General features: G+C 50.5%; 4 protein-coding genes across 4 annotated transcripts; 2 read left to right on the forward strand and 2 right to left on the reverse strand.

The window, feature by feature from the left end:
* Positions 1-353: 353 nt before the first annotated feature.
* On the reverse strand, positions 354-3,888 carry AtWU_10578 (siderophore iron transporter mirB domain protein; the record flags this gene model as incomplete). Its single annotated transcript, XM_035505682.1, has 5 exons — positions 354-2,818; positions 2,876-3,263; positions 3,319-3,367; positions 3,421-3,550; positions 3,612-3,888. 5 exons carry the CDS (start codon positions 3,886-3,888, stop codon positions 354-356), a joined length of 3,309 nt encoding a protein of 1,102 aa, XP_035361575.1.
* A 2,260-nt stretch (positions 3,889-6,148) lies between these two features.
* AtWU_10579 (single-stranded DNA-binding protein) lies at positions 6,149-6,849 on the forward strand (the record flags this gene model as incomplete). The annotated part of the gene is made up of 3 exons (XM_035505683.1): positions 6,149-6,438; positions 6,582-6,670; positions 6,770-6,849. 3 exons carry the CDS (start codon positions 6,149-6,151, stop codon positions 6,847-6,849), a joined length of 459 nt encoding a protein of 152 aa, XP_035361576.1.
* A 902-nt stretch (positions 6,850-7,751) lies between these two features.
* On the reverse strand, positions 7,752-9,245 carry AtWU_10580 (pheromone receptor; the record flags this gene model as incomplete). The annotated part of the gene is made up of 3 exons (XM_035505684.1): positions 7,752-8,079; positions 8,140-8,623; positions 8,684-9,245. 3 exons carry the CDS (start codon positions 9,243-9,245, stop codon positions 7,752-7,754), a joined length of 1,374 nt encoding a protein of 457 aa, XP_035361577.1.
* A 1,638-nt stretch (positions 9,246-10,883) lies between these two features.
* Positions 10,884-12,398, forward strand: AtWU_10581 (uncharacterized protein; the record flags this gene model as incomplete). Its single annotated transcript, XM_035505685.1, has 2 exons — positions 10,884-11,296; positions 11,354-12,398. The coding sequence occupies 2 exons, from the start codon at positions 10,884-10,886 to the stop codon at positions 12,396-12,398; spliced, it is 1,458 nt and encodes a 485-aa protein (XP_035361578.1).
* Between the last annotated feature and the right edge of the window lie 347 nt (positions 12,399-12,745).

Here is a 12,745-nt window from a genome sequence, read left to right on the forward strand (position 1 = left end):
CATAAAAATAATTCAGCCCATTAGTACTAATAGGACTACTAGTATGTAGCTCAGTAGGTTATCCGTGAGAAAATTGAGAATTAATGGAAGTCAATTAATCACTAATCTACTTGAACTACTATTATTCTAGATGAGGATATAGCGGCAAAGTCACTAACTAGTAACTAGTTGTACATATACTAATGCCCTCCGTCGGTGTCCACACAGAACCGAAACAAAGACGCACGACTTGAGCTTTTAGAGAACGATGCGTTCAATTGCTTGGCTCATAATTTCCCCACACAGGCATTTGTCGAACCGAATAGGATAGATATCTTGGACAAGGTTTGGTGTTTGAAAGTGTGGTTGATCATTCACGCCCCTTTCACAGTTTTATTCGCCTTAGCTTGCATCCGGCGCATGGCTTCGCGATGCAACTCGCTCATATCGCCTCGTTGCATACCCTCGGCGATTGCATTCCCAATATTATGACTTGAGGAGGGAGTCCGCTGTTGTGATTGAGTATAAGCTGGCGGGTTGTTTCGGTCCTGAGGTCCTGTAGGGATGCCTTGTTTGCCGAGAGGGTTACGCCTATCTCTTAGATCCTCCTGAACGGATTCCCGCCATGCGGCCATCGCGGCTGGTGTGTTTGTCGGGGAAGGTCCGGTTGAATGAACTCGCCGGGGAGTTGAGTAGGGAGTGTGCACTGGGAGTGGGGTTGTGACTGTTTGCTGCTGCTGAGATAACATTGCGCGACGTTGAGATAGCGGCATGTCATCTGCCCCGTCGTGGATTCGGTATGAAGCTGAGCGCTGCAGGTTTTCAACGGGTAATTGTCCGGGACTGGTTCGTGAGTATGGATCCATGGTTAGTGAGAATGATGATAGCCTGTTTCGCATCATGTCCTCTCGTACTGCTATCAGGGGCGCGGGACCTCGCCACTGGGGTTTAGCAGCCTCGGTTTCGTCTGGAGGTGGTTCTGTGAGCCCGGGGCTTCCGAGAAGCGTATTCGTTTGGTATCCATTGCTGAAGCGCGGCTGTGCGGTTGGTGGGGGAGAATTGGGTGACTTCTTTTTGTTCTGGTCTATATGAGAGCTGTTGGAGACCCGTCGACTCTCACGTCTGCTTGGTGTATCTTGGACACGGGGCTCTACTGCTGGAGGAGGATGTGCGTTGAACGGTGTTTGCAGTAGTTCTTCAACGTTGACGGGTGCTGCAGACTCCTCTGTCTCAGGGGAATGCTCCGGTTGTTCTTCTTCGATCGGCTTGATGGGTTCCAACTCAGGGGCTTCGGCGTCGGCCAGATGCTTTGCCCACTCATTCGTTCGATAGGATTGTACCACTTTAGATGTCCGCTTTGGCAGTTCCTTCACCGTCTCTTCGTTCAACTTGGGAGGTTCAAGCTTGATCGGCTCCGGCTCGATTTTGGGCTGTGGCTCTGGAGACTTGCGTTTGCTCTTGTTTCCGTTACCGCTCTGAGGGGACGGCAGCGATGGATCTTCTGCATGAGGTTTCTTATTTTCGCTATCGCTGATGTCGGTCTTTTCGGGACCGTCGGAGTGGGGTTTGTCGTATTCGTGGTCTTTCAAAACAGCTGTTGCAGTCTCCGTGTCCTTGGTGGCATTTCTCGGTTGTCTTCCTTCCTCAATAGCTGATTCGCCTTGGTAGTCAGCGGGGGTTGATGAAGGTCTTTCGAGCTTTTCTTCTTCTTGGACGATGTCTGAGGCACGTCCAGAACTTCCATTACTCTGTCTGTTGACCATTGTCAATGAGGTCTCCGAAGCTGCGGTATGTGATTCTGCGTTGAGGGCCCCTTTGGTCTTGTCTTTCCCAGGTCCCTCTTCGATGGCTGGAGTGGGCGATTCTTCGCTTCCGTTCGGAGTGCTTCTTTCACCACCATCTCTATCAATTGGTGACTTTCTGCCATGGGATTGGTGGTTAGGTTTTGCCTGCGGCTGCTCATTCTCATCGACGTGAGGCTTCTCATCCGGCTCTGGAACTTTATCCGTAAGTCCAGGGCTATCATCGTGAACAGTAGGGCAGTCTGAGTCCAGGTTGCCGCCCTCGTCTACGGTGCCGTGCACGGATGAGGTGCCATCATCAACGGACACCAGGGCCTCTTGAGACTGAGACATGGGCAATTCGTCGTTTCGAGACGTCCGTGGCATGCACGATGGCCCGGATAGTCGCTTTGAGCGGATCGTTGCAGTATCTGAACCAATGACAGCCGTCATATCAGAACTTTTATCGTCCTTTATCTTGGCTGCATCTGCACCGTCAAAGACCTTGATTGGCAGTGGGCCACTTTCCTCCTTCAGGTTATCTGATATTTCTTTGGCCGTTCCAGTCGGGGCGTGGTCGAAGTCACCTTCAGTCGCTCCCGTCACATCTGACCCAGCATCGCTGTTTGCCTCTCTTTCCCTGCAATCGGAACAGCGGTAGGAGCCTTCAGATGTCTCAGCTATGCTTTTCATGTCGTAAACGTCTCCCTTCTCCATAGCATCCATCTCGTCTGCCTGACATTTGGTGTCATCTCCGAGTTCCGAAACGCCTGCGGCTGGTTCGGCACCACCATATCTCGCTTCCCACTCCTTCCGCTCTTGCATATTCTGCTCTTCCAGCTTTCGTCCGAGTTCGGCCTCGGCTTCTTCCTTCTTCTTCTGCTCTTCATCGCGCTTCTCTTTCTCCTTCCGTCGACGTTCACGAACCACTTTCCATAGCCTCAGTTGTGAGACCACACCCAAGATAGCAATAATAACTGTAGCAGCAAGCTCCACACGAATATTACGGGTGATAGGATACGTATTCGTATTCAACGGGAAGATGTTGTCGTTCAGACCTAGAACTGGTGTCAGTTGCTTTGCCCTCGTTCGTGACCGAGATCAGACTGACTTACCCCATATGTAGAGCCAAAACTCTTTTAACCCTGCTCGACTAAAACAATCGATTCCAAGTGCAACAGCGGTGCCCCCGGAAATACCAGTTGACACAATCAGTCCGTAAGGACGTGTATGATGACTGAATGACAAGGCATAGAAAGCAACTGAGATTGCACCGATGAACCCACTTTTGGAATCGGTAGTGGTGAGAAGACCCCCCGGTTTCAAGGAAAGCAACCACATGCTACTGCAAAATCCCCCAAGTAGGCATCCAAGGCCTTCGGTCAATTCCTTGAAAACGATCGCAAGCGCGCCGAATGTAATGCCAGTAAAGAATACGGCAACGAGGTACGCCCCCTGCACGGCAACTCGGACAGGAGGGCTCATCACATAAACAATAAGAACCTATAGGAGAGGATAATCAGACGACTAGCTTATCAAGGCTTATGAGAAAACATACCGTCACCCCAAGGCTAGTCAGAAAAGCCGTGGATAGGAAGACTTGTACCCTAGAACACTTGTAAGACACGAAATCGAAGCCTATGGAGGATAGAGAACTAACCTCAGATTGCGAATGCCGATCACTGCGAGGATGGCGCCTGTGACAATGAGAATGAAACCGCCGATTCCCAGAGCAGGTGTAACTGTGGGCTGGATAGGAAGGGCATTAGGGCTGGTCGAGTTCTTGCCATCTTTGTTTCAGGTCAGTATCGAAGAGGAATAAATGGGTTATTGGAATACAGGTTCCCTTGCCTTGCGATGCTTGAGACGTATTCAAGGACGTTATAGTTGTGGATGCTGGGAGGGTTGCATTCGACGACGCTGTGGAATTGCTGTGCGTTATCGCTGATTCTGTTACGCTTGGTGATGCTGTGTCACTGAAGGTTTCACTGGCAGCTGTCGTGCTCGCAGTGGCCTCTCTTTCTCCAAGACTGTTAAGCTCATGGGGTTCGGGAACTGAAGTTTGCGCGGCAACAAACAAGCCATGCGCAAGGCAGGCGAGCAGAGCAAACACAAGCAAGAATCGCATGGCGAATTTAGATCGACGACGAATCGCACAAGATACTCAGTGTTACCGATAGGCTGGTTCCTGACTAAACAATGTCTGTGCCTCCGTACAATGGCAGTGGGATTCAGAATGCTGCCTGTGGTGTTCTCAACGGCCACTTTTTCACATAATTCCCATGCAGGCCGCGGACACTTGTAAGAGTAGGCCTATTTTCGCACGATCAAGTCTCGAGATAGGCAAAAGGAATTGGGGGAAGCGTGGCGTGATTCAGGCGGATTGCTCAACAGTACAATGATTTCATCTCTACCACCTATATGTAGCCATGAGGGAGAGCGAAATGGGAGAGGGAACTGGTGGGCAAAGGAGACTACGAAAAAGAAAGCAAAGTAGGGGAGCAAAAGAAATAAAAAGTCCCCAGGCTTCACGTTGGAGGTGATCTAAAAATGACCGCCTTTCTTTTTCTTTTCCTTCTTTTTTAGTCTTGAAACCTAACCATTCCAGTCCGATAGCCACGGTCTGCTTCATCGGCAATTCGAGGAGAATAACGATGGTAGCACTAGACTACCTGCACGAAAGATGCGGGCTGATCCACTCCCTGTCGCCCAAAAAAGCAATATCCTTCGCATGGTTGTGCATGGTAAATGGAATTATTTGGCAAGGATCCGCCCCTGCAATTCATTGACTTTGGAGTTGTCGAATAAGCATGGGGTACTCCATGCATCGTGATTAGAGATTATCCATCATCCTCTATAAAGAGCAGCGAAATGGACAGGAATCTTTGTCTCCCCAATCGCAAACACATCCACCTACTTAATCAGTTCGAAACTGTGAGCCCCCCCCTTTGAGAGCAGTGGGAATAGGTCAATTGTATGTCACAGGCCAGAATTTTATCAGATGTCGGCAAGTCTCGGGAGCCTGGAAGGAAGAGCATAGGAGCGAATGCAAGCGTGCGATGGCCGGGTTTCAATAGGACGGCTGAACGCGTTGGCCTACTTGGCCACGGAAGGGCGATGACATATTGAGCGTAAGAGAAGATTGGCTCTAGCCCTGCCTTGTCGCGGTCTATGGTCCGGATTAAGATTTTCAATAGAGCGCAGGCTACGGAGTAACTTGGTTTGCAACGATCCAGGGACGCGACGACCGATCGTCGCGATTTGGCGATCAGAACTAGCACTACTAGCCGCCCATAGTTAGGCTGTTCGTGTGATCGGCTGCAGGTCACGACACATCTAATTTCAATCGCGGAGTTTTCAGCCTATCGTGCCCCCGGCTCGGAGGACAATGCTCATTGGGGTTTCTGACAAAGACAACGCCGTGCTCCCAATGGACCGTGCTGCTAGCCTAATATCCGACATGGCCTGATTTCCCAGGGGTTCTCCGTGACTATTGACAAAGTAGTCCGGGGCCACACGGAATCCTTGATCCTAGGAAGTATACGGTAGATATATGCGAGTGGATTCTCGGCCCATGGCTAAAATAAGGTGCATTAAAACTTAGCGGCCGGGAAGCAAAGTATGTGTGAACAAGGGCTTCCGTCGAGGTCGAGCGGTGTCGAGCAATGCGCCGTTTGTGGTCGAACCATCCGACGGAAACTTTGGAGGATAGTTGAATCCCATCCAATGTCTGCCAGCACATGCCAATAAAGAATGCACGGTAGGTGCGGTGAGCAGAGTTTCAAGGGCAAGTAGAAGTCTTAAAAGGCATGCACTCTTGACGGCCAAACCTCGCATCTGTGCCTTGCTGCTTCCCCAATGGGTCCACAATATGACATCTCACAGGATACAGCTGCATTGAAGCCAACTGCCTCGTAACTGAGCGGTTGACTCGCTTAATGTTCCCAGGGTTCAAAGTTTATGATTGATAAATGCATGCACCTGCAACACACAAAGCATCACCTAAAGTTATTTTTCATGCTTGCCAAAGCAAGATTGAACAGATAGCAGCCTAGAGACTGGTGCTTCTGAATACGCAATGTGCATAGATATGAGGAGTCATTGATCAAGGGAGAGGAAGGGGCAAGGCACGGCCGACCTGCAACCAAGGATCTTGTGCAAGATAGATAATGAGTTACTAGTAGAGAGTAACATGGAAGGTGGAGGGCCCAATGGGGTATAGCGGATATAGTTTCACGTGATATATCGGTGACGCCGCGGAAGAGAGAGCTACTCTCAACTCCACTCGGAAACAGGCCATACCCTCGCTATAGCATTCCTGTCACTGTGCATCTACGGCTCTTATTTTTTTCTTTTCTAGAACCAAAACCTTCTCCCACTATTCCAACATGTCGGCCATTGCCTCTGCGCTGCGCCCTACCCTCCGCGCCTCCTCCGGCGCCGCCCTGTCCACGCGTTCCTTCAGCTCTTCCTCGTCGCGTTCCATTGCTCGTATCATGATCACGGGTCGTCTGGCTGGCCAACCCGAGGTGCAGGCCACCGCTTCTGGCCAGGAAGTTATCAGATACACCGTGGCTTCTAACCAGAACTCGAGGGATAAGCGCCCGCCGAGCTTCTTCAAGGTGTCGGCCTTCAGTGAGGGAAACCAGCGCGATTTCATCACCAACTTGCAGACGGGGTAAGTTCTCTTGCTCGTCAACTTCAGTCCCTTCTTTGAACTGCAGATATCCGTGTCTGCTGTTCCATTGATTCCCTCCGGATGCGCAGTTTAAGTCCCATTCTCAAAGTCCATTGCGCTAACTTGCTCTATTTCTATCACAGAACTCTCGTCTTTGTCGAGGGAGACGCAACCATGCGCCAGTGGGAGAACGCAGAGGGCAAGAAGCAGACGGCCCTGAACATCACGCAGCGTACGTCATCCTCCCTTAACCTAAATACGATGAAACAAACGACATACTTTTCTCATGCTGTATTGCGGAAATACTAATATGTCCTAATTTCATCCGCAGGCGCCCTCGAGGTTCTCAAGCGTCCGTACAACCCCGAAGCTTTCTCTGAGGAGCAGCAGCACCAGCAGCAGGAGGAGTAAACGGGAACAAATCTTTTGATCGGATAATACTGTAAGAGTTGGTTGGCAATTCTCAAATAATACCGAGCGGCAGGATGATGCAGCTGTCCTGAAGTCAGACTCACCCTATTCCTTTGCTGGTCTCAGGTGTTCGATGCAGACTTCTTCTCAATTGTCGGTGAAAACGGGCACCATGGGCCACCCTGCCTGCCATCAGAAACTCTTTTCATTTGGGTTCTTCCAAAGTTTCCTTGGCCATATGTAACATGTCTAGCAGTCTTCTCATGTAAAGTATTTTTCTTCTTTATTTTTTTTCCCTCATATGATATGCTCTCTATCTTTTCTCGGCATGACTTTTGCGCGTATGTCTGTCTGTCTGCTTGCTTGGGCTCGTGTTGCTATAAATAGTTGTGTGTAATCTGACTGGTCTACTCCATATTAGGTGCTGCTGCTACTCCGTACTACGTACTTACTTATCTACGTACTACGGCTTTTCTATCTGCTGCACCGCTGCATGTAGTTGACGCGTACGATCCGCTTAGGCAATGGCTGTGTCGCGTAATCCGCCGTTGTTGATAAAAATAAATGATATCAGAAGACAAGTATTCGGAAACTTAGTACACGTTTTACGTGTCTGGCACGTTGAGCTGTCTGGTAGCACCAGTTATTAATACATTGATCGTCGGCTATACTCTGGATGTGTGTGATCAGCCTAAGCGGTTCCGGTAGCTGACGTGAAGTAGGGATACTCCTGGTTAAGTGTGATGGGTTTGAATAACAGTCTCTCAAGCAGGGTGATAAGAGAGCATACAGTAGAGGTTATTGAGTGCCAAGGGGATTAGTCGTAAATAAATCACTGTAGCCCCCAATCCCCACGACCTTCCAGTGCTTGAAAAGAATTTCCACCCCAGCGGTAGATATTGTTACACATGCAGCTCGCTCTCCTGTTTGATTACCTGCTTGACCCGGATATGGTCCTCCGAAAGTGGCGCGGCGCCATGATCACTGCTTCCCCGACTCTGACTCACTCCAGCCCAGGCATTGGTATGAACTGTGGTTGTTTGCTCGGCCATATGGCGCAGAGGAATCGCTGTTTCCCGATTGGGGGCGGAAGGCCGGCCTCGCAAAAACCAACGCAGTCCGTATCGCGACCTCCATTTTGATTGCTTGCCTGGTGACACTGCATCCTTTTCGATATCATGATAATCATGAGCAGATCGGCTTGCATCGGCAGAATTGTTGGAGTATGCCCTAGAGTAGCTTCAGAGTTAGACACGAGTAGCGCATCCGTAAGAGTACAGGCTCCCTTACCTTGCAGTGGTTGTCCATCTTCTATTGAACAGAAGCTTTGCCCGGCTGCCCAGGGATCCTGACGCAGAGGAACCGTTTGCTGAGGATGACTGAAGAGATGTAAAGCAGTTGCCAAATCCTAGGAAAACCAAGATCGCACGGTACATCACGAATGCATCCCTCCCACTACCGAAGAAGATAAAGAACATATATCCCGAAGCTACCGGGATCCAACGGTCGTAGAAGACATGGCCCTCCACAGGAACCTTGATCACCTCGTTCCAGTCAGGCGGGTGAGCGACACTCCAAGAGTATGAATGCCATGGCTGAGTGACGATAATGTTCGATGCGACAACATATGTTTGAACTGGGATAATAGCCCACAGCATGATAAAGGCGATCAGGAACAGCCGCATGAACCGTGACTTGGTCAAGTTACTATTGGCGGATTGAAGAATGTCCCCGAATTGGCTTCGGTACTTGGTCAGGCGATGTAACACGATGACTAGTAAAAGGTTAGCCTTCATTCCAAGGAAAGGGAGAGCTTAGACGCCAGTAGACGAACCGCAGTAGTATCCAGCCATCAAACAGATGATAAGTGGCCAAATCCAGGCGAGCACGAGAGTCACCCAGCTCCGGTCATAGTTATTGAGGCAACCAGCAATAGCATACAGAATGTACCTGTTTGACTGATAGACGTAGTGCGTAAGCATCGCAACCACCGGGGCGATTGCACAGAACGAAAGGACCACTGCATGATTCCACCAACGTTGCGACTGGGTTGGAACGAGGTTTGCGCGACTCGTGTCCAAAACCTGTGCCAGGGTGCGAAAAATGCAAACCAAGGTCCCGGGGATAGCAACATAGCTGGCAATCATGACTTTAACCTCAATATCGCAGAGTCCCTTGCCGTCCCACCACGAATCAATGTCATCCGTGGGCCATATCAGAGCGTTGATGATATTGAAGATGTTGAGTAGGATATACCACAAGATCAAGCTGCTCGCTGCAACATTTCGGTTTTTGCAGTGCAGGACTAGAGGAATGATACTGAGAAGGACGGAGACAAATGCAGTAACCGGAAGGAGTATCGCCTGCGAAGAGACCGGTGCCACTGAAGATGCCATTCTGAGTCTTCGTTATCAATTAGGCGTCCGTATCAACAGAGCATATGAGCCTGATAACTGCTGAAATCCGAATCATGCACCTTGCTGCTGGATACCTCTCTCGTTGCGATGGCCGAATCTCAAGATGAGAGAGATGATTGAATAACAACGACTGGTAGATATTACCCATCGTCATCCTACCAAGAGGAGAAATGCCATCCTGAAATACCAGATGGTCTAGCACAAGCCAGACAGCGAGTGACAGACGCATGAGCAACAGCGACCTTCTTATTGAGGTTCCAAACCCTGAATAGACAGAGTTAATGCGAGGCAAGCTTAACATGATGGTGGGGCCTAATTGAGACACTTCTCGTAAGAGCTGAAGCGACACAGAAGAAGCAAATTCCGAAAAGGACCGAGAGGGTGCTGTGATATGTCGTGGCCATCTTGGGAAACACTGCGACGGCTTCCAGCAGCACAGGCCAGGGGAGTTGTCCAGTCAAGGGATCTCGGGGTGACAATTTCCCCTATGGATTGGCCCCAATAGACCAGAACACAGCTCTCTGAATTGGGGTGGAGAATCAAGAATGGCGCGATGCAATGAGGGTTGGTGGAGGTGCAGTGAACAGGAACAGGGCTGCCTCCGGCCATTCCCCTTTTGGGTATCAAAGGACTCAGCGCCATCCTGCCCACTTCCTTCCTGCGCTGCCTCTGGTTTCACACACACAACACACACATCCCTCCTGTCTGACCAACACGGGAACCCATTTGCAGAAACCAGCACTAGTGATAGCGCCACTGTCTGCTCTTCTCCTTCTCTCGTTTAATATGGCCCTTGCTGGACGAAATAGAAACGAGTAGGTGCTTCTGAGCGCCTTCAAGGCTCATCACGAGAAGCGCTATATCTTACATCTCAATCATTACGACTAGGAGAGCGATCACACGAGATTCGTATGAGCATAGAGACTAGGCTCTCATCGGCTCCAGAAAGCATCTGCCAAGAATTGGGATTGCGAACGGGTGTTACCAGCGTGAACGACTCCATTGGCATGAGGCTGGAGGAAAGGGACCGACATCACCCTCAGCTAGCCTCCCAGGGCCTGTGCATAAATATTTAGTTTTCCGGCCTAGTGTCCGATCATCCTATAAGAGCCAAATCGATCCACGTGCTCTCTGTACGGGGGGAGTTCATTGCAAAGGGGCAGGCAGCAAACAGGCACCTGCAGCAAGCAGCCTTGGAACGGCAACCGGCGACCACATTGCCAGGCGTGGGTCCCTTGTCGTCACTCCTCACGGCTTCGGTTACTTCCTCCGCACGGCCTGGCCATTTAGCAGGGAAACATAGCGCCCGAGGGATCGTCATTGGGGTTCCGGCTGCGGATCGCCCCCGCGGACCCGGCTTGCGTCGCTGTGATCGTAGTACTACTAAGTGGGAGCTGAGTAGGAGCTGAGCAAGGGAGATCTGCGCATCGCACAGGGTAAATCTCCCGTGGTTCTCTCTCACACCTCACTTACTCTCATTCTCCCACCCCTCTCTCTTCCTCCCTCATTCTTCAACTTTTGCGTACCCTCTCTTCTCTTCGCCATCTACTGTCCAGATTCTTCATGAGTATGAGCGACTCGTGAAAGAGCTGGATCACGTCAGGCGCTTGTTGTGTCATGCCAGAGCTTGCTCGTCCATCCCTGTCTCCCTCCGAGGATCGCAGCCCCCGCGTCCATCCCCGAGAGTCCATGACGCTCCGTCACCGCGGTGCAGGCCGATCTGCGACCTTTGCAGAGGGTACCGCCAACCTGCGAAATCAACGTCGCAATTCCACCTTGTCCGACACAGTATCTGAGGCGCGGAACTCAATTCGGTCATCCACAGACGACATACTTTTCCCACGTGCGGCCAAGAGAAATGACGTGAACCTGACAAATGAAGAATCACATTGGCATTCAGCACCCTTGGGCCTCGCTTTATTGCCTGCGGTTGCCGGAATCTTTTTCCAGAACGGAAGTGCCGTGGTCACCGACGTCACCCTTCTAATTCTCGCAGCCGTCTTCTTGAATTGGTCCGTTCGATTGCCGTGGTAAGGGCACGCGCTCCCTATCCCCATACGTCACATGCTAAGCCAATTTCCATCTAGGGACTGGTATCGCTCCGCACAAGCCATCCGCCATGCAGATAGGTTTTTTGACGCGACGGATTCGCCATTTCGATCAGAAGCCGACGGCCCTCAATCCTCGCAGGGAGACCAAGGAGAAGCCACTGAGAGTGATGGCCAAAAGCTCCGTGATAGTGCTGCGGCAGCAGCAGCCAGTAGGGAGCTACAGATCCACGAAATCATAGCTCTTGTGTCTTGCTTCGTATTCCCAGTAATTGGGACATGGATTCTACACGCCATCAGATCCAAGTTGTCGCGCCCTTCGGAAGGACTCGTGTCCAACTACAACCTGACGATATTCCTGCTGGCGTCGGAGATCCGGCCCGTCTCCCATCTTCTAAGAATGGTACAGGCGCGAACGCTCCACCTCCAGCGAGTTGTCACATTGTCGTCGGAAGACGAATCAGACAGAATAGATGTGCATGATATTGCGAAGCGCCTTGAGGAGCTCGAAGCCCACGTAGCGGAGACTGCTGCAGCACGTCTGTCAGCCAGTACCGTGGATCAGGCGCAGCCACATACGCAAGATCTGGAAACGTTTCAATCGGCAATCACGCAAACGGCTGCAGAAGTGCGGAAGACCTTCCAAGCAGACATTGATGCGCTGAATCGGGCCGTACGAAGGCATGAAAAACGGACCGCCGTTTCTGCCTACCAAACGGATTCTCGTCTCCAAGCCCTGGAAACCCAGATGCACGACGCCTTCTCCTTAGCGGCAACAGCCCATAGAACAAGCATTCAACGGCCACAGGGAACTTTTCTTATGATAGTCAATGGCATTTACGCTGCCTTTTTACTGCCTGTGCAGGCCTTCATGTCCATTGTCACTCTCCCATTGCACATGTCGAGAAGCTGCTTGCGTTATATCAAAGGCATACTGTTCTCAAAATCTTCTCCAATACCTCACCCCACGAAAGAGAAAACACCACACAGCAAACCACGATTGGCGAAGAAGACAGCACGGCCAATTTCGGAAGAGGAGCGAAAAGATGCCCGGGCCCTTGGTCAGATCAAAGAAATTCAATAATTCTTGTAACCGGCGTTGCATCTGGCCGATCATAACTATATACCTAGATTATAGAAGACGGACTATGGGTCCCTTTTCGCTTCTATTGTTTCCTTGGATTTGCCCTCTTTGGAACTATAAGTCTTAACTACGTCTATTCGAAGATGAGAACTGTTGGTTGAATTGGAGTCATAATAGTAGACCGAGATGGCTTGTAGACAGTCAATGGCAAATTACTATGCGCTGTTTTGGAGTCTATTGTCTCCAAATCTTCGACCGCATCTACTTAATCCGATACTATATAGTACGTACTAATGACATCAGCTAGTATCTGTGTACCTCTAATTCAACTACTACCACCAGCCCAA

The sequence above is a fragment of the Aspergillus tubingensis genome, assembly GCF_013340325.1.
Source record: "Aspergillus tubingensis WU-2223L DNA, scaffold_13, whole genome shotgun sequence".
In the NCBI taxonomy this organism is placed as follows: Eukaryota; Fungi; Ascomycota; class Eurotiomycetes; order Eurotiales; family Aspergillaceae; genus Aspergillus; species Aspergillus tubingensis.